This window comes from Chlorocebus sabaeus, chromosome 13, assembly GCF_047675955.1.
Source record: "Chlorocebus sabaeus isolate Y175 chromosome 13, mChlSab1.0.hap1, whole genome shotgun sequence".
In the NCBI taxonomy this organism is placed as follows: domain Eukaryota; kingdom Metazoa; phylum Chordata; class Mammalia; order Primates; family Cercopithecidae; genus Chlorocebus; species Chlorocebus sabaeus.
The window spans coordinates 12167785-12192079 of record NC_132916.1 but is presented as its reverse complement, the minus strand read 5'-3'; the positions used below and the strand labels follow the sequence as shown (position 1 = coordinate 12192079).

Below are 24295 nucleotides of genomic sequence, written 5' to 3'. Positions count from 1 at the left end.
ATCTTGGCCTCTCAAAGTGCTGGGATTGCAGGTGTGAGCTACCATGCCCAGCCTGACCTTTTTAAAAATACCATTTTGGTCCATAGAGCTACTTTGTCAAGCTAAAAGAAATTTCCACTTGATTCTATTAATACTAGAAAACAGAAATTAACTATTGGATACTAGAAGATATGTTATATGTGGTACCCTGTTAAATAATCTTTTCAAAGACAGTACATGGCCCTCTAGTGAACTTAAAAAGTGAGTGCTGTTCCCCAGGTTGGATAATTTGTTTTCTTCAATTAGAATGATCTGGCCCATGAAATTTTTTAATTTTGAATTTTTGGCATTTTAACAATGCACAGTAGATTCCACAAAATTCAAAAGATTCAGAGGGGTCTACAGTAAAAATCTCTGTCATTCTCACCATCAGCCACCTAGTTTTCTTTCCTGGAGGTAACTGATGGTCTTTTTCTAATCCCTCCTAGAATTTTTTTTAAATTGCTTTGTCAATGTGAACAACAAATAATAGCACTTTAATGCATTCATTCTTAAGTCATATGGAACCACACAGAATTTTTAAACCAAAATTCATATTCTCTTTCCTTTGTGGGCAAGAGAGATAAACACACGCATGGGGCCTTTCCTACTGTTGGGCGGGAGAAGTTACCTTAGCCTATACCAGTCCATGGGCCAGCCCTGCAAAGATGCTTGGACAAAGGAGGCCTGCTGTGCCGCAGGCATGCGGCAGGTCAGCCGCTAAGTGTTAAGGTGACCGCCATGGAGCTAGAATAAAGAAGCTTTGTGCTACCTGTCTCACAGGAGAGACTACTGAACACAAAAGCAAGTTCATAGGGCAGTTTCGCCCCGACTTTAACTACTGTGAAACTTAAATTTAGATTCATTATATTTAAACTTATTTTGTCTCCTCTAAATATTTTAGTTGCAATCTGGGCCTTCTCCTAATGTCCCTGTTAATCAAATTAAATCTTGAGGTTTTAAAAAAAACTGTGTGGAAATTCCCTATAAATCTCTCTTGATGATTAGATTAAAATTGAAAGCCAAGGCTCCAGCTGAAATGAAGGCTGTGTTTTATTCCTACATGAAACCATGCCACCCCCATCTCAACATTGCTTTCACACGGTTCCTGGGTTGCTCAAGCTTCCCTTGCTTGGCACTCTGGTTGTCACAACTATTTCCATTCAATCATCCTTCTGATTGCAAATGAGGTTTTTGAAAAATATGTTTTTATGCCCTAGCTCTTTCCAAAAGAAATAATTCATGTCTAAAATGTGTTTGACATTTGAAATGTGTAGTTCTGTAGACAATCCACTGGCAAGGAGGCCAAGCTAGACCAGGAATCTGCTGTTACTGAATCCAGAACCGTGGCTAGTATGGTCGCACTGAGTACTAGGGAGAAATGAAGAGCTCCTCTCGGCCTCTGGACCCTGCCTTACACAGATCTGTCTTCTGATGGCAGGGAAACTGCAGTGTGCTCTTCTTCCCGTGACTCTCTTGACACTTTGGCTCTACTCTGGTGTGTCTCTGTTAACTATGTCCTTCTTTTTCCCCACCAGTAATCTATAAAACCAGCCTCCTGCATCTCCAACCACGGCAAATGACCATTTATCTCCCAGAAGTTCGGAAAATTTCCATGGACTATATTAATTTACCTGTCTTCAACCCAAATGTTTTCAGTGAAGATGAAGATGATTTACCAGGTGTGTTCACATACATCAACTTGTTTGTCATGGTCCCTCTATCAGTGGATCGTGCAAAGGGAACAGAGTGGCAAGTTGTTGAGGTTTCAGTCTGCTCCCTAGGTTCAGAAAAGGTATTCCTGCCTCAGTAAGGTTGGTAGATATGATGGCCTGTCCCAGGGGAAAAAGTCACAGGTTGGCACCAGTGTTGGCAGGAGGGGGCTGCTGGAGCACAGATGGTTACAGTGGCAGCGGTGCCTTGTGTTTGTGGAGCACAGTTCTACCATCTGGCTTTATCCTCACAGCTATCCTCTTAGTCATGTGTCTGGATTCAGGTAAGTTAGTGGGACTGATTGGAACTACATAAAATCAGAACTGAGACCCAGTCTCATTGATCAAGGCCAGCCTTCATCCTTTCAGTTCCTGCTGAGATACTGTCTCACTCCAGCATTCCCGTGGTGCCCACAGAGTCTGGTTTCTCAAATCTGCCCTGTGTCCAGGACACAAAAGCCTTTACCTGTAACCACCTCTCTTCCACCGCAACCACATGTCTCCGTGCACAGGACCCTGGCCTGAGTTCAAGATAAAATCTGGTATACGATTTTTAAATTCCAGTTTTCAGATGGTAAATACCAATATATATAGCATCTTAAGTTAATGTGTTTCCCGGCGGGGGGGATTCTTAAAGGATCCTATTTTGATTAATGGATTACAGTGACTTCCAGTTAGTCTGGCCAGTTAGTTGTGTGTAACCATTTCAGTTGCTAGAGGGTACTTGAAAATAACTTGCTTTTCTAAGTAAAAGACCACCTGAGATTTTATAGATACACAGACTCTTCTACTTCCAACTAAGCAGGGCTCTGAAAGTCTCCAGTTTCTGAGCTAGAGGAACCTGGACATGGACCGAGACTTCTCTAGTATCTGGATGTCTGTGACCCGAGGGACTGGTTCTCGCAGTGGACATAGAGGGCCACCCATTCCAGCTCGGGCCCTGCTCCTCAGTTGGGCTCTGAACTTGAGGGAATTGTTTACCTTCTCTCAGCCCAGTCTTTTTACCTGAAAAAAATGATTTCTACTGCACTTTCCAACAATAGCCATCTTGCTTCTCTGATGGTGACCTCTCCTGCATGGGTGAGCAAATCTCCTCGGCTTATGTGGTCCTAATAGGCCAAGCTTACAACCACATAAATACCCGTAGTTTGGTGAAGCCTCCCATACCTGAGCTTTCTAGTGCATCCCCTTCTACTTCAGAATCTTGGAATTAGAAGTATCTTTTAAACTTTCCCCTTAACGCTTTCCCTGTTCTCCCAAAATGCGACGAATACAGCCTTCTCCAAGGTTCAGCTGTTGCTGCTGTTGTCCTTATTGACTGTGGTTCCCAATGAGAGGAGGGAACATATTGTCTCAGGGATTACATTTAATGATGGTGACTCAGCGAAGAGGCTCTTCTTCCTTAAAGGAGAAGATGCCTGCCATCAGTGTTTCATACAGACGGGAGAGCTTCTCGAAGAGGCATCTGAACAGGAATGACAGGAGACCTGAGACAGACCCAAATTTGTACGGCCAGGGGAGAGTTATGTCTCACTAGGAGGCCCCCAAGGAAGGGCCAGCTTAGCTTCTGATAAACTGGCTGGCTTAATTCTGTAGTTCTTTTGATGAAAAGTCAGCCAGTGTCACATTTCCTAATCATAGACTAGCTGCCACATAGTACTTACACCATGCCTCAGATTTCTGGATCAGTGGCAGTTTTCTCTAAGGGAAATGCCACAGGGTAGCACAATGGGCCTAGAGGAGCCAGTTGCAGAGTGCTCAGTGTGCACTTTAAACAGGGCAGTGCAGACAGTGGCTCTGAGCACCTGTCTCTAGATCACTGTTCAAACTCACGCTCTGTTAAACTCTCACTGTGTACAAATAGGATATATTTATAGGGTTTAATTCAGTGTAGTTCTACCTTACATACTATTTGAAATGCTAAAAAGCAGATAAAGGTCAGGCGTGATGGCTCACACCTGTAGTCCCAGCCCTTTGGGAGGCGAGGTGGGTGGATCACCGGAGGTCAGGAGTTGGGGACCAGCCTGGCCAACAAGGCAAAACCCCATCTCTACTAAAAATACAAGAATTAGCTGGGCGTGGTGGTGTGCGTCTGCAGTCCCAGCTTCTGGGGAGGCTAAGGCAGGAGAATCACTTGAACCCAGGAGGTGGAGGTTGCAGTGAGCCGAAATCATGCTACTGCATGCCTGGGCGACAGAGCAAGACTCTCTTAAAAAAAAAAAAAAGAAAACAAAAAAAAAAACTAGGAAATGATCCATCATGTGATACTCAGATTCACTAGAAGATTCTTTTGATTGTTTTTTCTATTACGTTTTACATGGTTCTATTTACAGAAATCTAATATGCATACATTTCTTATACACATCTCTTGTGTGACACTTGCCACACTATGCATCCCATAATCATGAATAGACCTAATTCAGAGGCCTAGGCACTGCGAGTCGTCAGTGGAGGTTTTTCCTGTACCATTGCCCTCTTCCTGCATAAAAGGGTGGGCATTTTATGAATATCACCAGTATTCAGACATTTAATTATCTGTGATGGTGCCATTGAGGCACTGGTGCCAAGTTTAGAAGGTTGAAAAGTGAGCTAGTTGAAAAGTTATAACAGTACGCTTAGCTAACAGACAAGCAGCAGGCTGCCCTCAAGAACCCCTCACTTGTGTGAGCAGGCCAGCTTTCCCCAAGCAGACACGTCTCTGTCTCTGGCAATTGCATTTTGTTTACAGAAGGAGACTAGATGAGTCCAGATGTATTACTTATCCTGATCCGGTTTAATGGCACTGTTTTTGTAAGCAGTTCCTTTTTCTAATTTTCTTCCAGTGACGGGAGCATCTGGTGTCCCTGAGAACAGCCCACCTTGTACCGTGAACATCCCTATTGCACCGATCCACAGCTCAGCTCAGGCTATGTCCCCCACGCAGAGCATAGGGCTGGTGCAGTCCCTACTGGCCAATCAGAATGTGCAGCTAGATGTCCTGACCAACCAGACGACAGCTGTAGGAGCAGCAGAACATGCAGGTGACAGTGCCACCCAGTACCCAGTCTCCAACCGGTACTCCAATCCTGGACAGGTGATTTTCGGAAGCGTGGAAATGGGCCGCATCATTCAGAACCCCCCTCCACTGTCCCTGCCTCCCCCGCCGCAGGGGCCCATGCAGCTGTCCACGGTGGGCCATGGAGACCGAGACCACGAACACCTGCAAAAGTCAGCCAAGGCCCTGCGGCCAACACCGCAGCTGGCCGCTGAGGGGGACGCAGTGGTCTTCAGTGCCCCCCAGGAGGTCCAGGTGACAAAGATGAACCCTCCACCCCCGTACCCAGGAACCATCCCCGCCGCCCCCACCACAGCAGCACCCCCGCCCCCTCTGCCGCCCCCACAGCCCCCAGTGGATGTGTGCCTGAAGAAGGGCGACTTCTCCCTCTACCCCACGTCAGTGCACTACCAGACCCCCCTGGGCTATGAGAGGATCACCACCTTCGACAGCAGCGGCAACGTGGAGGAGGTGTGCCGGCCCCGCACCCGGATGCTGTGTTCCCAGAACACCTACACCCTCCCCGGCCCGGGTAGCTCCGCCACCTTGAGGCTCACAGCCACTGAGAAGAAAGTCCCCCAACCCTGCAGCAGTGCCACCCTGAACCGCCTGACCGTCCCTCGCTACTCCATCCCCACCGGGGACCCACCCCCATATCCCGAAATTGCCAGCCAACTGGCCCAGGGGCGGGGGGCTGCCCAGAGGTCCGACAATAGCCTCATCCACGCTACCCTGCGGAGGAACAACCGTGAGCCTGCGCTCAAGATGGCCCAGCTGGCCGACAGCCCGCGGGCCCCCCTGCAGCCCCTGGCCAAGCCCAAGGGCGGGCCCGGGGGGGTGGTGACACAGCTCCCAGCGCGGCCCCCACCTGCCCTGTACACCTGCAGTCAGTGCAGTGGCACGGGGCCCAGCTCGCAGCCTGGAGCCTCACTGGCCCATACCGCCAGCACCTCCCCACTGGCCTCCCAGTCCTCCTACAGCCTCCTGAGCCCCCCCGACAGCGCCCGTGACCGCACCGACTACGTCAACTCCGCCTTCACAGAGGATGAGGCCCTGTCCCAGCACTGTCAGCTTGAGAAGCCCCTGAGGCACCCTTCCCTGCCTGAAGCTGCTGTCACCCTGAAACGGCCACCCCCTTACCAGTGGGACCCCATGCTGGGTGAGGACGTTTGGGTTCCTCAAGAAAGGACAGCACAGACTTCAGGGCCCAACCCCTTAAAACTGTCCCCTCTGATGCTGAGTCAGGGCCAGCACCTGGACGTGTCCCGACTGCCCTTCATCTCCCCCAAGTCTCCTGCCAGCCCCACTGCCACTTTCCAAACAGGCTATGGGATGGGAGTGCCATATCCCGGAAGCTATAACAACCCCCCTTTGCCTGGAGTGCAGGCTCCCTGCTCTCCCAAAGATACCCTGTCCCCAACACAGTTTGCACAACAGGAGCCTGCTGTGGTCCTTCAGCCAGTGTACCCGCCTAGCCTCTCCTATTGCACCCTGCCCCCCATGTACCCAGGAAGCAGCACGTGCTCTAGTTTACAGCTGCCACCTGTCGCCTTGCACCCATGGAGTTCCTACAGCACCTGCCCGCCCGTGCAGAACCCCCAGGGCACTCTCCCCCCAAAGCCACACTTGGTGGTGGAGAAGCCCCTTGTGTCCCCACCACCTGCCGAACTCCAAAGCCACATGGGCACAGAGGTGATGGTAGAAACTGCCGACAGCTTCCAGGAAGTCCTCTCCCTGACCGAAAGCCCAGTCCCCCAGCGGACAGAAAAATTTGGAAAGAAGAACCGGAAGCGCCTGGACAGCCGAGCAGAAGAAGGCAGTGTTCAGGCCATCACTGAGGGCAAAGTGAAGAAGGAGGCTAGGACTTTGAGTGACTTTAATTCCCTTATCTCCAGCCCACACTTGGGGAGAGAGAAGAAGAAAGTGAAGAGTCAGAAAGACCAACTGAAGTCAAAGAAGTTGAATAAGACAAACGAGTTCCAGGACAGCTCCGAGAGTGAGCCTGAGCTGTTCATCAGCGGGGATGAGCTCATGAACCAGAGCCAGGGCAGCAGAAAGGGCTGGAAGAGCAAGCGCGCCCCACGGGCTGCTGGCGAGCTGGAGGAGGCCAAGTGCCGGCGGGCCAGTGAGAAGGAGGACGGGCGGCTGGGCAGCCAAGGCTTTGTGTACGTGATGGCCAACAAGCAGCCGCTGTGGAACGAGGCCACCCAGGTTTACCAGCTGGACTTCGGGGGGCGGGTGACCCAGGAGTCTGCCAAGAACTTCCAGATCGAGTTAGAGGGGCGGCAGGTAAGACCTCAGACTGGGTGGCATTGTGGGCCCAGGAGGTGAGGGCATCAGGGCCTCGGCCTTCAAGGAGCATTTTTCAAAAGGCCAAATGGGAAATGTGGAAAACAACGAATACCTCTTAGGTGGAGCTCACAGGGTTATGATTTTTAGTCTGCCCACTGCCGTCTTGTATTTTTTTTTCTTTTTGAGACAGTGTCTCGCTCTGTCGCCCAGGCTGGAGTGCAGTGGCGCGATCTCGGCTCCCTGCAAGCTCTGCCTCCTGGGTTCACGCCATTCTCCCGCCTCAGCCTCCCGAGTAGCTGGGACTACAGGCACGAGCCACCACACCCGGCTAATTTTTTGTATTTTTAGTAGAGATGGGATTTCACCGTGTTAGCCAGGATGGTCTCGATCTCCTGACCTCATGATCCGCCCGCCTTGGCCTTCCAAAGTGCTAGGATTACAAGCGTGAGCCACCACGCCTGACCCTAATTTATTTATTTATTTTTTTTAAGAAATAGGAGTCTCACTATGTTCAGTCCAGGCTGGTCTCAAACTCCTGGGCTCCAAGCGATCCTCCTGCCTCAGCCTCTCAAAATGTTGGGATTACAGGCGTGAGCCAACACACCTGGCCTGCACTCATATTTGTAAAGAATATTTTTCTACTTCTATTCATTGACTTTTCTGGTTTTGGCATCAGATGGTGACTTCCTAAGGAACATGAGGGTTAGTTTTGCTCACGCTATGCACACAAACACACACACACACACACACACGTATGCACACAGCTTTTCCTTCCCCATTAAATCAGTGGTCACTGGTTACCTTGTTATGCTAGTCAATAGGACCCACAGCTGAGCCATGTATTAGAGCTTAGTTACATTTCCTTTTTTGTATACTTTTCTTTCCCTAGACATACCAACTTCCTGTTTTCTGTCTGTTTGCTCGTTTGCCTATTTCTCTGTATATGGAAGTCAATACCCAGTTCTTGAACCAGATGTAATCTCGTGGTGCAGCTGAACACATTGGGTCCTAGTTCTTCCCTGCTTCAGCCTAGAAGGGTTGCTCTGTCCTGCTGCCAATGTCCCCCTTCACCATCCTGCAAAGTCCCTTCCCCTCTCTACTTAAATTCACGTTTTTGTTAATTCATTCAATAAATGTTATTGAGAACCTGCTGTGTGCCTGGCAATCCTCTAAGTCCAGGGGTTGGCAAACTGGCCTTTGGGCCATTCTGGCTAGCCGCCTCTTTTTAGAACAAAGTTTTATTGGAGCACAGCCACACTCATTCACCTGAGTGTCATCCCTGGCTGTTTTTGGCCGGACAACAGCAGAGTTTAGGAGTTGTGGTAAAAACCGTATAACCCACAAAGCCTAAAATATTTATTATCAGCCCCTCACAGAAAGTTTGTCAACCCCTGCTATAGTACTAGAATCAGGGCAGTGAGGAAGACACAGATCCCGCCGCTGTGGAGCACACAGGTTGAGTACCAGAGGCGATGAGTGCAGCCCATGTGCTAGGGTGTGGTGCCACTGTCTGATGGGATGTGGGCACAGGAACTGGTGAGGAGGTGGCCACCAAGTCCCTCCCTGAGGCAGCGGCGTTGGACAGTGGCAATGTTGCTTCTCTTCTGGAGCCTCTGGCCTGTTGGTGCTTCTTTCTGCTTTTCTTTCTCCTTTCTACTTCCTACGTGAAGAAACCACTTCATTTGGCCTCTAGCATTCCCCCCATTCTTTTTTTTTTCTTTTTTCTTTTAGATTCAAGGGTACATGTGCTTGTTACATGGGCATTACATGCGTAATGGAGGGTGGGCTTCTAGTGTGCCCATCACCCAAACATTGGACGTTGTGCCCCCAGGTAACTTTTCATGGATGGAGCTGGAGGCCATTGTCCCCACATTCCAAACCTTGCTTATTGTCTCCATTGTGTTAACATGTTCCTCAGTCCCCTTGTTTCCTACAAACTTGGAGTTAGATATAGAAGCTTCACCAGATTCAGAGTCACTTTTGTTAGCAAAAGCATCTCATAGACAGTGCTGTCTGCTTCCATCGGGAGCCATGCAGACCTGGCTGTCGCCTTGCTCGCCTTGTTTTTTTTGTTTGTTTGTTTGTTTTGTTTTGTTTTGTTTTTTGAGACGGAGTCTCCTCTGTCGCCCAGGCTGGAGTGCAGTGGTGCGATCTCAGCTCACTGCAAGCTTCACCTCCCAGGTTTATGCCATTCTCCTGCCTCAACCTCCCGAGTAGCTGGGAGTACAGGCACCGGCCACCACGCCCAGTTAATTTTTTGTATTTTTAATAGAGATGGGGTTTCACCGTGTTAGCCAGGATAGTCTCAATCTCCTGACCTCATGATCCGCTCGCCTCAGCCTCCCGAAATGCTGGGATTACAGGCATGAGCTGTCACTCCTGGCCTTTTTGCCTTGTTCTGTAATGTCTTTGCCTCCCCTGCCTTCCTCCAGGTGATGCAATTTGGACGGATTGATGGCAATGCGTATATTCTAGACTTCCAGTACCCGTTCTCAGCCGTGCAGGCCTTTGCAGTTGCCCTGGCCAACGTGACTCAGCGCCTCAAATGAAGAGACTGGTGTGGGGAGGAGAGAGATGCAGAGAGTCTTTGGAAGAGGTCTTCGGAGATGCCAGAGGAGCCCTCAAGGGGCCGGATACCTGGGAGGACCAGAAGTCAACAGCGAAACTGGAAAAGCCCAGCAGGCCCAGGAGAGGGTGCTGACCTGTGGTCATCATTTATTTGGTTGGGCTTTATTACCTTTTATTGTCTGTTCTTCTTTTCTTCTTTCATTTCAGTGGCATTTGGAAGCAAAGAGTGCTAGGCACCTGCTGTTCTTTCCGGAAACATAGCTTGGCTGTGGTAATGCTCTACTGGGCCCTTCAGAATGAAGACAGACTGCCTTAGAGCCTGCTATTCTTTCAGACATAGGGAGGATGCATTCTCGTGCATTGTCCTCCAACATCACCACTAGTGTAAAAAAGCCAAAAGCTTTTACAAAACACAGCCCAAAATTCCGAAGATACAGGTTCTTGGGGAACAGGGTGGGGACAGCATTTGATTTACACTAATTGTGTTACTCCCCAAAAGGTGACTTAATTAACATCGGGCATTTGGGCAGACACACTGTGTTGGACCAACAAAGTAGGATCTTTATAGGGGTGTTCTCACCAGGTAGAAATGTGATTTGCTCACTGAGGATGTTGGGGAAGGGACGAAGGGTGAAGAAGAAACTGCACATATACACGGGTTCACATCACTCTGCAGACAGCGGTGTGACTCAGCGTGTGACTTGTAGCAGCAGTACGAGGGCTACACTCCTGTGCTGAGGATGTTTACATTGAAAGCCTCCACTAGTTTCATCGTATGTCAAAGTTCTGTAGGATCAGTGATGATCATTCAGTATGACTGGTTCTGGGAGAAGGTGAGAGACAAAAATGGAAAGATCGTGGCCTGTGGTAGTGGTAGCAGTTTTCTCAAATAATGTGGTAGCAGTCACTAGATCCCCACATGCTGAGAAACAGCCTCTACTCTCTCTGCCCTTTTACTTTTTAATCTGGAACACATTACTGTAAACATGATCTTTCCTGTGAGATATCCTGTTCTACGCCTTCCCATTCTAAAAGTGTGGATGAGGCTTGATTTAAAACCACTGCTTTTCTCCTCTTGGCTACATTAAAATTCAGTTGACTACAAATGCTTTCTATGAAATAATAAATGTTACCAAAAAAATGTTAAGTGTTCACCAGGGTATTAAAATACATGACTATGGTCAAATCTTTGACAAAATTTTCATGATCTTCTTTAAGAAAAAAAGTTGTTGATTAACTGTACAGACTGTTTACTAAGGAGCTAAACCACTGAGAAAACGTTGTTAAAATTATACCTAGGTAGTTGGTTGATCACACTTTGTTAATTGTATTTAAAAAAAAAAAAAACTACTTAGAATATCTCTTCCCACTTCCTCCTCCTCATGAGAACCTGTGGGCAGTGTTCAAGCCCTGAGGACAAAACCCGGTGTTTTTTGTTGTTGTTTGTTTTTGTTTTTGTTTTTTCAGTTATTCTTACCTGTGATGTTGTTTAGGATCAGGCCCCTCTCCTGGGCCTGCTGTGCAGGAGCCTGCACAGGAACTATCTGCTGGCGTTAGGTTCCAAATTTGGATTTTATTTGGAAACAGATAAGAAGATGCTACAGAAAAGTATTTTCAAATTTAAAAGTTTTTTTAATCCCCTGTTTTAGTTAAAAATTACAAAAGAAACCGACCCATTTTTTTCCCAGAACAAGATGACATGACATCACTCCTGATTCTCTCCAAACCCCAAAGAAATACTGACGAGGTTTTCTGATATGGCAAAGGACATCTCCCATCTAATACCAGGGTTTCTCATTTATATTTAAAGTATTGGGCCTGATATTTTTAGTGGGTGCATTCTTCCAGAAAGAATTTAGCAATGTTATCAGAATTAATTCTTTTATATGAGTTTCTGTAGCTCGATATGGTGTTTCAGTGCTTATTAGTTGTGCAATAATGGTTATAGCCTGTCAGATAATTTAAATGCAATTCCCCTCTTTTATTGTCTAAGAGATAATTATTTATCTTGCTTTTCATAGTGTTCTTAGGAATTATTTTGTGTTATGTTTTGGTGAGTTATGCCCATTTTATTTATTTAGAAAAACAGTATCTTTGTAATGACTTACTTGGTTGCAGTATATTTTGCTGCAAGAAACAGGATATGACAGAAGGTTTTTTTTTGTTTGTTTGTTTGTTTTTTGAGACGGAGTCCCACTCTTGTCACCCAACTGGAATATAGTGGCACAATCTCGGCCCACTGCAGCCTCTGACTCCAGGGTTCAAGTGATTATTTTGCCTCAGCCTCCCAAGCAGCTGGGATTACAGGCACCCACCACCACCCTTGGTTAATTTTTTTGTATTTTTAATAGAGATGGGGTTTCGCCATGTTGGCCAGGCTGGTCTTGAACTCCTGACCTCAGGTGATCTGCCCGTCTCGGCCTCCCAAAGTGCTGGGATTACAGGCGTGAGTCTCCACGCCTGGCCAATAGAAGGTTTTTTGCTGGGCAATTTGTAACTTTTCTAATTGAGAAAAAATTCATATTAATCATTTAAAAATATTTTTTTAAATTTTGTGTTATTGATTATATACAAAGGAGACTTTTTTTGAGATAACACTCAAATACCATTCTCTCTTCTTTTGAAAATTTTATTTTTATCTGAAAATAAAAGGTGATCTGAAATAAAAAGGGGAGGCCTATTAGAATGAGAGTAGCCAAGGAAAGAATTACTAGGTAATAAGCTTCACTTTCTGTGTTCTAATTGCTTTTGAGATATAAAGACCCTGAAAAAGCCTGTTTGAAACCTGTTTAATAAGAGCAAATATAGGGGGAAATCCTTGAAATGAAAGTTACAAATATATGTGAGAAGAAAAAAATGGAATTTTTTAGCAAATAATTAATTAAGCTTCTAAATTCCTAGCTCACTCCCCAAAAGGCATTTTTCCCCGATGGAGGCACAGGCTTCTGTCTCGGATGTTTGGCGCGCGTGAGTTTGTACCGGAGTGACCCCAGCAGCCACTGCTCAACTCCTCTCTCCCAGAGGCCTGAAAAGAGAGGCTGCCCTCCTGCGCCAAGGCAGGTGTAAGCTGCGGACTGTGCACTCCTAGTAGGGTGACTTTTCACTTAATGGTGGTGATCTTATTTTCAACTACGGTTTCATTCAGTCAGGCTCTGTTGACTAAATACGACGAAAATTTATACTTTATGCAGGAGATGTCTAAAAATTTTATGTTTATTAATAGTTTATGAATATCAAGATACCTCATTGAATCCCTAAATTTAAAAGCAGTCCAGTAAAAGGTTAACTGTATAAAGAATCTATGACTTTTTGAGGGAAGTATGATATATTAACAAATATAAGCAATTCTAAATTTGTTTTAGCTCTAACCTCATCAAACCAAAGGCACAGATTTGTGTACAATATACCCATTGAATGTATATCCCGAGAAAAACTGGGGCCAAAGAAGCCGGAAAATCTCAAAGCTCTAATGGCAGCATAAATCAAAGAATTTTGCAGGCTAATTTTTTTTATCCATAGTCATTGCTCCCTTGTCAAGGGTCCCACAAGGACATGGAAGAATGTGTTATGTTCATCCTGTACTCGTAGCAAAAAGTCAGGAAACCCCAGGGTCAAGCCTGCTCTGCCACAAGGTTGGAGGGTGATCTTGGGCAAGTCCCTGGGGCTGGCTAGGCCTCCATTTGTCCATCTGTGAAATGAAAGAGTCAGCTTGGACAACCCTCTAAACTCCCTTACAGCTCTCACAGCCTAAGAGCGCAACACTAAACAGCCTCATCGTTCCACTTTTCATGGGAAGTGTATTTCACAACATTGCCTTTGTGGAGAGAAATATTTCTTTTCCTGTGTTAATGAGCTATGTACTGAATATAAACCAGTGCATTTAAAGTAATATCTTTAGAAAATACACCTCTAAATGCATTTGGAATTGTGTTCTCATAGAATACACAAAAGTACTGATTCTAGGTAAGAGGAATCTCCATGTGTGTGCCCTGCTCAGCTGGGTGTCCATGAGAACAGCCCTGAAATAAGTCACTACTCGTCCCCAAAACCACAGGAATATATACCTAGGTCACCTCAAATTCCTGAGTGTGCTCTGCCATGTTACACAGTCTTCAAATTCAACAGATTTCTTGAAAAGGAAAGTTTGGCCCAGTAACTGTGGAGAAGGAGTCCATGGTATCACTGTGGGCCTGTATATTTGGCCCAGTCAATGGTTGTAAGCAAAGTTAGTGGAGACAAAAATGTGTCCAAAATGTCGTTTGAGTTCCTGGGATTTCTGTAACAGCACACAACTCAGAACTCTTCAGCATTTGTGTGATTCCTTACCTCTGGCTGATAAAACTCTGATGGGTTGTGGCTTACTTTGTTTCCATTTTCTTTGGCTTTGTGCAATTTTTGTGTAACTTGTACCTATATTTTCTGTTTACAGTTCTTTTTAAGGGGAGGGGTAGGGTTCTAAGATCTTGTTGTTTATTGTAGATAAAAATTTTTTCGTGTTGTAGAAAAGCATGGGTTATGCATTTGACTGAAAAAGGCACTGTATTATTTACCAAAGGGGTATTGTTTTTGCATTTGTTTATAAATGCATTATTTTGGTACTGTAAATTTGGACATAATTTCTGAGTTTATTACTACTGGCATTTTCTTTTTTCCCTTTTTTTTTTTTTTTTTTAACCATAAGTGCGCGATGCAGGTGCATAGGTCCCAGACCAAACTAGACCACCAGCATGTTCATGTCCAGACCTCGGCAGTGGCGTGCACTGCTTGTGCACCTCAGTTCCTCCAGTGTTGGTTTGTTTGTTTTTAAATTCATCATCCTGCTTTGTTTTACTTTACAAGCAAGATCTGTTGTGATTCCCAAATGCGTTTTAATGAGCTCATCCTTATTTGCCTCTCTTCTTATGTATTTTGTGTATTAGATTGTGCAGGAGATATTCTAGAAGGCATTAATGGTTTGCATTCAAAACGATGTGGTTTGTCCAAGTTATTTTCTGTCTTTATTATTGAGATGGATTAATCTCCTTATTTTTTTCTTGATGATTTGAAGTTGTAAGAGTTGTCCAGCTATTGCTTAATAAAATTTTGCAGATCAAAAAAATTGTGTGCAGAATTCTTGAGCCTCATGAGGAGAAATCACCTCACTCCATCGGCATGACCTCCCCACCCTCAGTTGCTTCCTGGGTCTCTTGGTAACTGCCAGCAGCTACTCGAGCCCCTGAGACCGTGGTCATCATGTTGCCCATTTGGGGAAGTCAGAGATTGTGCTGTCTTCTTGATGATCTGGTTTACATTTGCTTTTTCATGGCTTTTTAAAAGAGGACTCGATTAAAAGTGCATCTACATAGCACCTAAAGGTCAGAGTTGCCAAATATATTAACATCTTTGTTAATTTATAGGAAACTTAAACCTAGGTTTTAAGCAATTCGACTCTTAAGTGCTCATATGACTGTTAACTGTTGTTGTTCCTCATGAGTGCTTAGGGAGCCTCCTTCCTCCGCCCTGAAGTTCCCTATGACTATGGGAGGTGGGAAGGTGGGGCATGGGAGGCATATCTGTGATAATACATGTGTACATTTACAGAATTACCTTTTTGGTGTTTTTCAAAGAATAAGGAATCAATTTTGCTCTAACCTAGCTCCCAACACTCACTGTAGAAGAGAAATAACTGTCTGATGGAGATTGCGTTGCAGTTTTCCAAGGATGAAAGATGCTAACCGCAGCCAAATCTCAACTCCATTATGAAGTGGATACTTTTTGCCACTCTTTCAGAAGAAAATGGAAGCAGTGAGAGGTTGAAATGATTTCTGGATTCCATAGACAAAAACCAATCCTGAAACAGAATCCAAGATTTCTGGGTCACATTAATGAATAGACCTGGTTTATTCCCAGCTTCTCACTCTGGTGTGTGGTAAAGATTTGCCTGTAATGAGCTCTGAGCTACTTACACTTACTCATCTCCCATGAAAACAAGTATTATAGATGGGCCACCCCTGCCCCTCATCAGGTGAGCTCATCCGCTTTACAGAATGAGATTTGAGTCCTTGTTACTGAATTCTGTAAAGAGTGAACCTTTGGCTGACCAGTTTTATTACTCACCCAGGCTTCACAGAGGAGCCAGTCTGTGTGGATTTGTTTCCCTACACTTCCTAGAAATAGCTGCTTTACGCGCTGAACAATAAGAAGCCATTCATTTGAAGTGCCAGCTCATTTCTTGAACCCATTTCAGAGTTCCTGTCTGAGCGATTGCTTCAAGTAAAGAAGGCGCCTCACCGTAAGTCATAGGAATTTTGTGTGTGTGTGTGTGTGTGAGATGGAGTTTCGCTCTTGTCGCCTAGGCTGGAGTGCAATGGCATGATCTCAGCTCACTGCAGCCTCTACCTCCCATATTCAAGCAATTCTCCTGCCTTAGCCTCCCAAGTAGCAGGGATTACAGGCACGCATCACCATGCCCAGCTAATTTTTGTATTTTTAGTAGAGATGGGGTTTCGCCATGTTGGCCAGGCTGGTCTCTAACACCTGATTTCAGGTGATTCACCCATCTTGGCCTCCCAAAGTGCTGGGATTACAGGTGTGAGCCACTGCACCCGCCACCACACCCGGCAGTCATAGGAATTTCTTAAGCTTCAACCACCGCTCAGACAGCATGCAGACACCTTGCAAAGCATCTTGCTCTTTGTCCTCTGACCTGCCCATGTGTTCTTCCAGGCCACTGTTGGGAATCCCAGCATCCCATTTGCCACTTAGCTCTGGCTGGCTCCCAGGCTCTCCCCTGCACCCGTTGATGGTGCAGCATCCTCACTGCAGGCACAGCTATGGGATAGCTCTTGTCCCGGGAAAGAGCGGGGAGCTTGGATGATAGAGGCAACCAGTCACATTGCCTTCTCCCAGTTGTGCCAGTCATTTCCCATCGTCTTCAACCCTGAGGGTATGGATAGAACCTAGTGTTTCCTTTTTCCACTCCTCCAAAAGTAGAGAAGTGCCCAGCCCTGACACCATTCCCCTTCTGTCCTGGGAACCAAGGGTCTCCATGTCTCCTATTGTTTCATCCTCCAGCTCATGTGAATGGTCTGTGGTTCCTCCTTTCACAGGAATCAACTTGGTGTCTCCTGTGTCACCCTGAGGGTCTTCTAGGAACCACTGATCAGAATCTTGCACTTTCACCCAGTAGCAGGGGCATTTCCTTTTATTTCAACGTCTGGGGTCACTAAAACGGGCTTGACCAGTGTTATATTTTCTCTCCCCAGTAAAAAGGCAGGCAGTCCAGACACCACAGTACGCGTGTGACACACTCATGCACCCCCCCCAACCCGTATGAGAAGGAGACACACCGTCCAGTGATGAACTTCTTTCTGTGCCTGAGTCCATGGAGTCCTCTTGAGTCCCACTTCCTGCCTTCCTCAAGCACCTGCTTCTGACTGCAGGAGGCTCTTCCGTCCCAGGATTGTGTTTTCTCATCAGTTTCCTTTGTTACAGAACTTCAGAGAAAACATTCCTCTAATAGAAAGAGATTGCCTTCCTCCACCCTTTGGAACAACCAGTTCCAGCCTCAGTCCCATTTCCTGCACTGGTGGAAGAAAAGTCTCTTCTTCACTAAGTGGTTCCTTTGATGACCTTATAGATTCAGGCAGCTTGGGAAGGGAAGTTTCTAAAAGCCACAGAGCATCCAGCTCATGGAACCCTCAGGATCCCTGCCCATCTTAGGCCACATGGAGTCAGCCTCGCGCCCCCAGCCCATCTGTTCCTGTGCACTGCACTCCAGCGGGTCTCACCGTTGCATCCAGGGTTCCCTCCCACAGGATGAGCTTGTAAACATTCTCTTTTTCTAACACACACTTGCCAGCAGGTGCTGGTGTAAGCCAAGCCGAGCTCGTGGGAGGATAGCAAGAGAATGAGCCCAACAGTCTTTGTGGGAGACACAGGCCACGTTTCTCCACCAACAGCTCCTGGGAAGAGCGGATGGGTCAGACTAGACCAACCCAGCCTCTTGAGAACACCACACTGCCCAGACCCACTTAGTGCCTCCGTGTAACCTGCTGGTTAGAGTCCGCCTGCTGGGCAGCCAGAAGCAGCAAAAGCCCAGCCCCTCTGTCCCATTCCTGACCTGGTCCTCCACACTCACTGTGGCAGCAGCACAGGCACCCCGACTGGGCCACAGCGAGCTGGTGGCCATGTCCCTGGCTCTGCTAACTTGGCCTATCTCATTTCTTAACCTGTTTTTCATGATGTGGACCTCTTGAGAGTATACTTGAAAAAAGTGAATTAATCTATGTGGATAAAGGACTGGTACACGATGTTGAAAACATAACCAACCAACCAGGTGTGAAAGCATCTGTGCCATGGGACTTTTTGTTTGCTTGTTTTGTTTAATAGGTATATTTTATTTAAATAAATCTTCCAGTAGGAAATGGAGAATGCATTGCCTTTGCTTAGAAGAGGCCCCTGTGGCCGGGCGCGGTGGCTCAAGCCTGTAATCCCAGAACTTTGGGAGGCTGAGACGGGCGGATCACAAGGTCAGGAGAACGAGACCATCCTGGCTAACACGGTGAAACCCCGTCTCTACTAAAAAAATACAAAAAATTAGCCGGGCTTAGCGGCGGGCGCCTGTAGTCCCAGCTACTCGGGAGGCTGAGGCAGGAGAATGGCGTGAACTCGGGAGGCGGAGCTTGCAGTGAGCCGAGATCGCGCCCCTGCACTCCAGCCTGGGCGACAGAGCGACACTCCGTCTCAGAAAAAAAAAAAAAAAAAAAGAAGAGGCCCCTGTAAGAAGTTACCTGTAAGTGCCTATGTGTAGCTCACCAGTATTCCCCTACTGGGAACACCAGCACTTCCACATCCCAGTTCCCAAAAGGACTTTAAAGCCTCAGAACCTGTCCCCTAGGCTCGTTTCGCTCCTGATTCCAGCCAGGCTTTATTTCTCTGCACAGCCTCATCTCCATCCTCATCCACTTCCTCGAGAACGTTCGTCAGCCCCTCCCTATGGTCTGTTCCAGTGTGGTAGGGGGCCTTTTCTGTTTATTTGTACCCTTTTTCAACCTGAGTCAGGTGATCCCACCCGTGTTTTCTGCTTTCCTTCTACAGAAGATAAGAACTGTATCCGCCTTGCCTTCCACAGAAGTAGGTGTAAATGGATTGTTCACCCTCATGGATAACCCTGCCCAGTTAGATCCTATACCAAGAGATCACACGACCTCTCTGGGGAGCGCATCTACACGTTCTCAGCGGGAACTTGGCCTCCTCACCTGGCTGACCCCGTGCATAGTCACCGAGTGTCACTGTAGGTCCCCTGTAATGGAAGCCAACACCGCAGCTGGCTTTTCGCTGTCAAGGAGTTCTGCTTTCCTCTGTGATTTCTGCCGCATCCTGTTCATTTCTGTCTCAGTCTTGGATTTTTCAGCTGGAAGGGCATCACGTACTGTTTTCCTAGTTGCCTTTTCCAACAACAACTTTACCTCTTCTGGATCTTTCTGTAGCTCCTCCAAGCTGAAGCCATGGCCGGCCTGGTTCAGGCCAAAGGCGCGAGCGGCAGCCGCTCAGGGTAGGGAACAGGAAAGGAAACTCCCCAGGGAACGAGCCGTTGACCAGAGCGCAGACCCCGAGTGCAGGGCCCTCGGCCTGCGCGCGCATCCGTCCTGTACGTGCACCCGCCCTGCGCGCACCCGCTCTAGGCGCGATCCCGGCCGCGAGCACTCCGAGGGAGTTTTGTATGGAGACGGAGTCTCGCTCTGTCGCCAGGCTGGAGTGCAATGGCCCGATCTCGGCTCATTGCAACCTCTGCCTCCCGGGTTCAAGCGATTCTCCTGCCTCAGCCTTCCGAGTAGTTGGGGTTACAGGCATGAGTCACCACGCCCGGCTAATTTTTGTATTTTTAGTAGAGACGGGATTTCACCATGTTGGTCAGGCTGATCTCGAACTTCTGACCTCACGGTCCGCCCGCCTCGGCCTCCCAAAGTGCTGGGATTACAAGCATGAGCCACAGCGCCCGGCCCGAGCCTGGTACTTTTAAAAAAATCCTCAGCACCTGTAGAGACACAGCTGAACATCATCTTATTAGCCAAGGTTTTCTCCCATCTAAATGGCAAGAACCGGCCGGGCGCAGTGGCTCAAGCCTGTAATCCCAGCACTTTGGGAGGCCGAGATGGGTGGATCACGAGGTCAGGATGATCGAGACCATCCTGGCTAACACGGTGAAACCCCGTCTCTACTAAAAAAATACAAAAAAAACTAGCTGGGCGTGGTGGCGGCGCCTGTAATCCCAGCTACTTGGGAGGCTGAGGCAGGAGAATGGCGTGAACCCGGGAGGCGGAGCTTGCAGTGAGCTGAGATCCGGCCACTGCACTCCAGCCTGGGCGACAGAGCGAGACTCCGTCTCAAAAATAAATAAATAAATAAATAAATAAATGGCAAGAACGGATGACTTTCGGTTCTTTCCACCTGAATACCTGTCGTCTTCAAAAACAAGGCAAAGGTAAAGATGACACCCAGAGCCAACCCCATGTAACAGCAGGTTCCCAAGCCACAGTACAGCTTGTTCTGACAGAAGGAAGACCCCACAAGCCCTTCTCGGGGAAGGTGACGGGGTTCAGGACACATCACCCCAGAATGTGGCACCTTGACATTTGAGAAAACAGCAGAAGTAGGAAGATCGCTCTCACCTTCCCCACATCCCCTGGTCCCTGCAGCAGGTCCATGACCCTCGTTCCACAGGTGCCCTCCCTGCCCCCAGAGGAAAGGAACGTCTCATCTCTGAAGACAGGGGCACAGAGAAGAACCTGCACATATGGGCACTGCGGAGTCCTCCAGCTTATTCCCAGGGGATCACACTCCTTTGTCCAGTTGTCCTTCACACCTGTCCACTTCTTCATCAGACTTAGCAGTGTAAAAATACACAGGTGTCGGCTGGACACAGTGGCTCACGCCTGTAATCCCAGCAGTTTGGGAGGCCGAGGTGGGTGGATCACTTGAGGTCAGGAGTTTGAGACCAGCCTGGCCAACACGGTGAAACCCCGTCTCTACTAAAAATACAAAAATTAGCTGTAATCCCAGCTACTAGGGAGGCTGAGGCAGGAGAATCACTGGAATCCGGGGGGCAGAGGTCGCAGTGAGCCGAGATTGCCCCACTGCACGCCAGCCTGGGCAACAGAGTGAGACTCCATCTCAAAACAGACAAACAAATGAAAAAACAGGTGTCTGTGTCTTTGGGTTCTCCTTTCTGAAGGTTCCCGTGTCATGTAAAACTTGCATCACTTAACGATGCGAAGTGTCCTAAGAAATGTGTCGCTAGGCCATTTTGTCACTGTGGGAACCTCACAGAGTGCACTTACACAGACCTAGAGGCACGACCGGTGGCACACCTGGGCTCTGTGGGGCCACTGATTTTTTCCGGACTGCAAACCCGCGCAGCATTCACTGTGTTGAACACTGCAGGCAATTGAAGCACAACGGCAAGCCTTTTTGTATCTAAACATAGAAAAGAGACAACTAAAATACAGTATTATAATCATATGGGATCACCATCGTATATTCGGTCTGTTGTGGACTGAAGCATCTTTATAAGGTGCATGGCTGTATTAAATAAAATTTGTATGGTTTTCTCTTGTTAATGGGGGCCCTGGCCATGACCCTAGTGACGAGTGAGGAAAAGAAATGTTTCCTCCCCTATAAAGGTTTGGTCCCAGTTAAGAGATGGGGAAATCTCAGATAGAAAATCATAAGTGACTTTCCTCTAATCCAGGCAGTGTGTGTTGGAAAAGAGTCAGGAGCAAATGTCAGAGCCATGAGGCCGCAGCCCCTCTCTCAGAATCGCTCCTTGAAGCCTGCTGAACCACAGAGAACAAGCGCCAGCTCCCCAGGGAGCAGAAGCCAGCACCTCAGGCAGAAGCCTCCCTTCCAGGGAAATCTGCGCAGCTGCGCCTGCCTGGACCTTTGCTTTTAACTTCCTTTCTCCTTTGCAGTCAGCTTCCCATGAGGGAGATGATGCTCCGAACGAAGATGGGTTCATTTTGTTCAGACTTTGTCCAGGTTCCCGAAGATGATCTGGAGGATTATTTTGTTGTATGTTTATGGAAATAAACAAAACCAGTCGTGAGCCTCGCAATAGAAGGTAGTGAGTATAAAATGTAAATGGCACCTTGATCAGCACTCAGCCTTCTTCGTATTCACATTGAAATTATCCAGCCTGCCAGGTCCTTGCTACTGGGTAAACAGCCTCTCCCCCATTCCCCGTGCAGTGCTCTCTGTTATTTGGGCTCCATCCCCTTCTGGTGCCCTCTTCAGGAGAACAATGCTTTGAGCTGAAGGTTATAAATTGACAAACAAGTGGAGTGGTGTGCTGGTAAATAGCTAACAACCAGCTCTCCAGAAACATACAGACAAACTTGGAATGAATAAATATACCTTACATGAGCATTATAAATTGTATTGCTATATAGGATGTGTAGTACACAATTACAATAACAAAATACACAATATTCTTTCTTATAACTCCATATAGCCAGACTTAATAGCTAATGCTTTTGTTGATTTTTGCCAAATATTTGTCTTGCAGCCAACCTATGATTGTAATTGGTAAACAAATGTAGCTTCAACATGAATGTTGGTTATTTTCATTTACATTTTTGAGCAAGACAAAAGTGAAACAACAAAAATGTATCTTCAATGAAACATCACAAACATATGTTAGAACTTTACTCATACATTAATGACACAAGCCATTTCTTTGCTAAATGGGATAATAGTTTTTGAAGATCAGATCTCCTTAATTCTTTTGTGCTGTTTACAATGTGATGGCTGCAGATATGACGCATTTTAAATTTAAATTGCATTATGAACACTGCCTTCATCACATTCTTAAGTCTAGAGCCTAGACTAAAACAATGAAATGAAATCAACTCTGATTTGTGGCTTTTGCTGGTTTCCATGGTATAAATATTCCCACTAGAGTCACTGAATGAGGAGTTGGAGAGAGATGTGCCATAAGTAGCAATTTAATTTTATATAATGACTGTATTTAAAAATTGACTCTCAAGATTCCTGGAAATGTCACCATCAGCTGTCACGAGGCAGGGTGAGCCTCCTGCAGCAGATCGCGGCTGTGTGTGGTGCATGTTGGGGGCAGCATAAGCCCAGACTCCGATTGGAGGGCTATACAGGCATTGCTGAGTCCAGGCAGGCTAAGGCGCTCAACTAGTGAGTTCAGGACACAGATTTTTTTGGTTGTTCTTTCATTAATCAGCAAATATTTATGGAGTGTCTAACACATGCCAATCACTGTGATGCCTGGAGGAGACAGGTAGCCCCACGCAGAGCAGAAACAGTCCTGCCCCACAGAGGGTATGGTCCCAGCTGGTTCTCTATCTCCAAGACTGCCGAGTCCCTCTCTGCCAGACCAACTCATCCGTTCCACCCAGTGTGTAGTGGTCTTGGGACCCTGTGGAAGGGTGCACAGCGGTTCCAGATGACGGGGAGCTATCCTGGACCCCTCGCTCTCCTTCCTGTTCCACAGTAGCCACTACCAAGTCCCGGCCACTTCTGCAAGAGCTCCCTCCTCCCTCTGCTGCCTGACCTGGGCCAGCGCCACCCTCACTTCTGCCTCTTCAGCAGCCTCCTGCGGGCTTCCTACTCCCTCCTCCCCCAGGCCACTCCCCATTCAGCAACTAGGCTGATTTTTAAGATTAAAAACTGTGTTTTTTGTTTTGTTTTGTTTTTGAGACAGGGTCTCACTCTGTCACCATGCTGGAGTGCAGTGGTGTGATCACAGCTTACTGCAGCCTTGACCAACCTCCTGGGTTCAAGTGATGCTCCCACCTTAGCCTCCCAAATAGCTGGTACTATAGGTATGCACCACCATGCCCAGCTAATTTTTGTATTTTTCTGTAGAGACAGGGTCTCGTATGTTGCCCAGGCTAGTCTTCAACTCCTGAGCTCAAGCAATCCACTCACCTTAGCCTCCCGAAGTGCTGGGATTACAGGCATGAGCCACCACACCTGGCCAGATCAAATTTAATGAGCATAAAAACTGAAAATACATTCAAGAGGGTCCATGATGTCAAAGTTAGTTCTTGGAAAAGATTAATTTGACAAATATCTGGCATGATATAGGAAGAAAAAAAGAAAGCACAAAAGTGTGATATCAGGAATAGAAATGGAATCTAACTTCAGAGAGAGATCTTTTTAAGAAACAGAAAATAAGACTATAAACAATTGTATGTTGTAGATTTGAAAACTTGGAAATACAGTTATCAGTAGAAAATCTTCCTGCAAAGAAAATTTCAAGCCAAATAGTTTTACTGATTAGTACCATCAACTTTCAAGGAACTTGTTCCTCTACTCTTATACACTTTCAGAAAATTAAAAAAGAGGAAACACTTCTCCCTCACTATAAAGGCAAAGTGGTATAACATTCAGTATAACATGTCTAGACACCCAAACAAGACAAGGACCAATCACAAAGGAAATACAGAGGTCACCTCACTTAAGTGATCACACCACTGCACTCCAGCATGGGTGACAGAGTGAGGCCCTGACAGCCTGGCCAACATGGTGAAACCCCATTTCTACTAAAAATATAAAAATTAGCTGAGAGTGGTGGCGCACGCCTGTCATCCCAGCTACTCAGGAGGATGAGGCAGGAGAATTATTTGAACTCAGGAGGCAGAGGTTGCAGTGAATGGAG

The 24295-nt window shown here is 47.0% G+C and overlaps 1 protein-coding gene across 2 annotated transcripts in view; it reads left to right on the top strand.

The window, feature by feature from the left end:
• TULP4 (TUB like protein 4) overlaps nucleotides 1-14722 on the top strand; it is a 277080-nt gene extending 262358 nt beyond the window's left edge. For both annotated transcript variants that reach the window (XM_073022299.1, XM_038001150.2), the window contains exons 13-15: nucleotides 1557-1700; nucleotides 4553-7053; nucleotides 9489-14722. In XM_073022299.1, coding sequence (XP_072878400.1) covers nucleotides 1557-1700; nucleotides 4553-7053; nucleotides 9489-9605 — 2762 coding nt within the window. In that variant the 3' untranslated portion in view covers nucleotides 9606-14722. The remainder of the gene's footprint in view (nucleotides 1-1556; nucleotides 1701-4552; nucleotides 7054-9488) is intronic.
• The last annotated feature ends 9573 nt before the right edge of the window (nucleotides 14723-24295 follow it).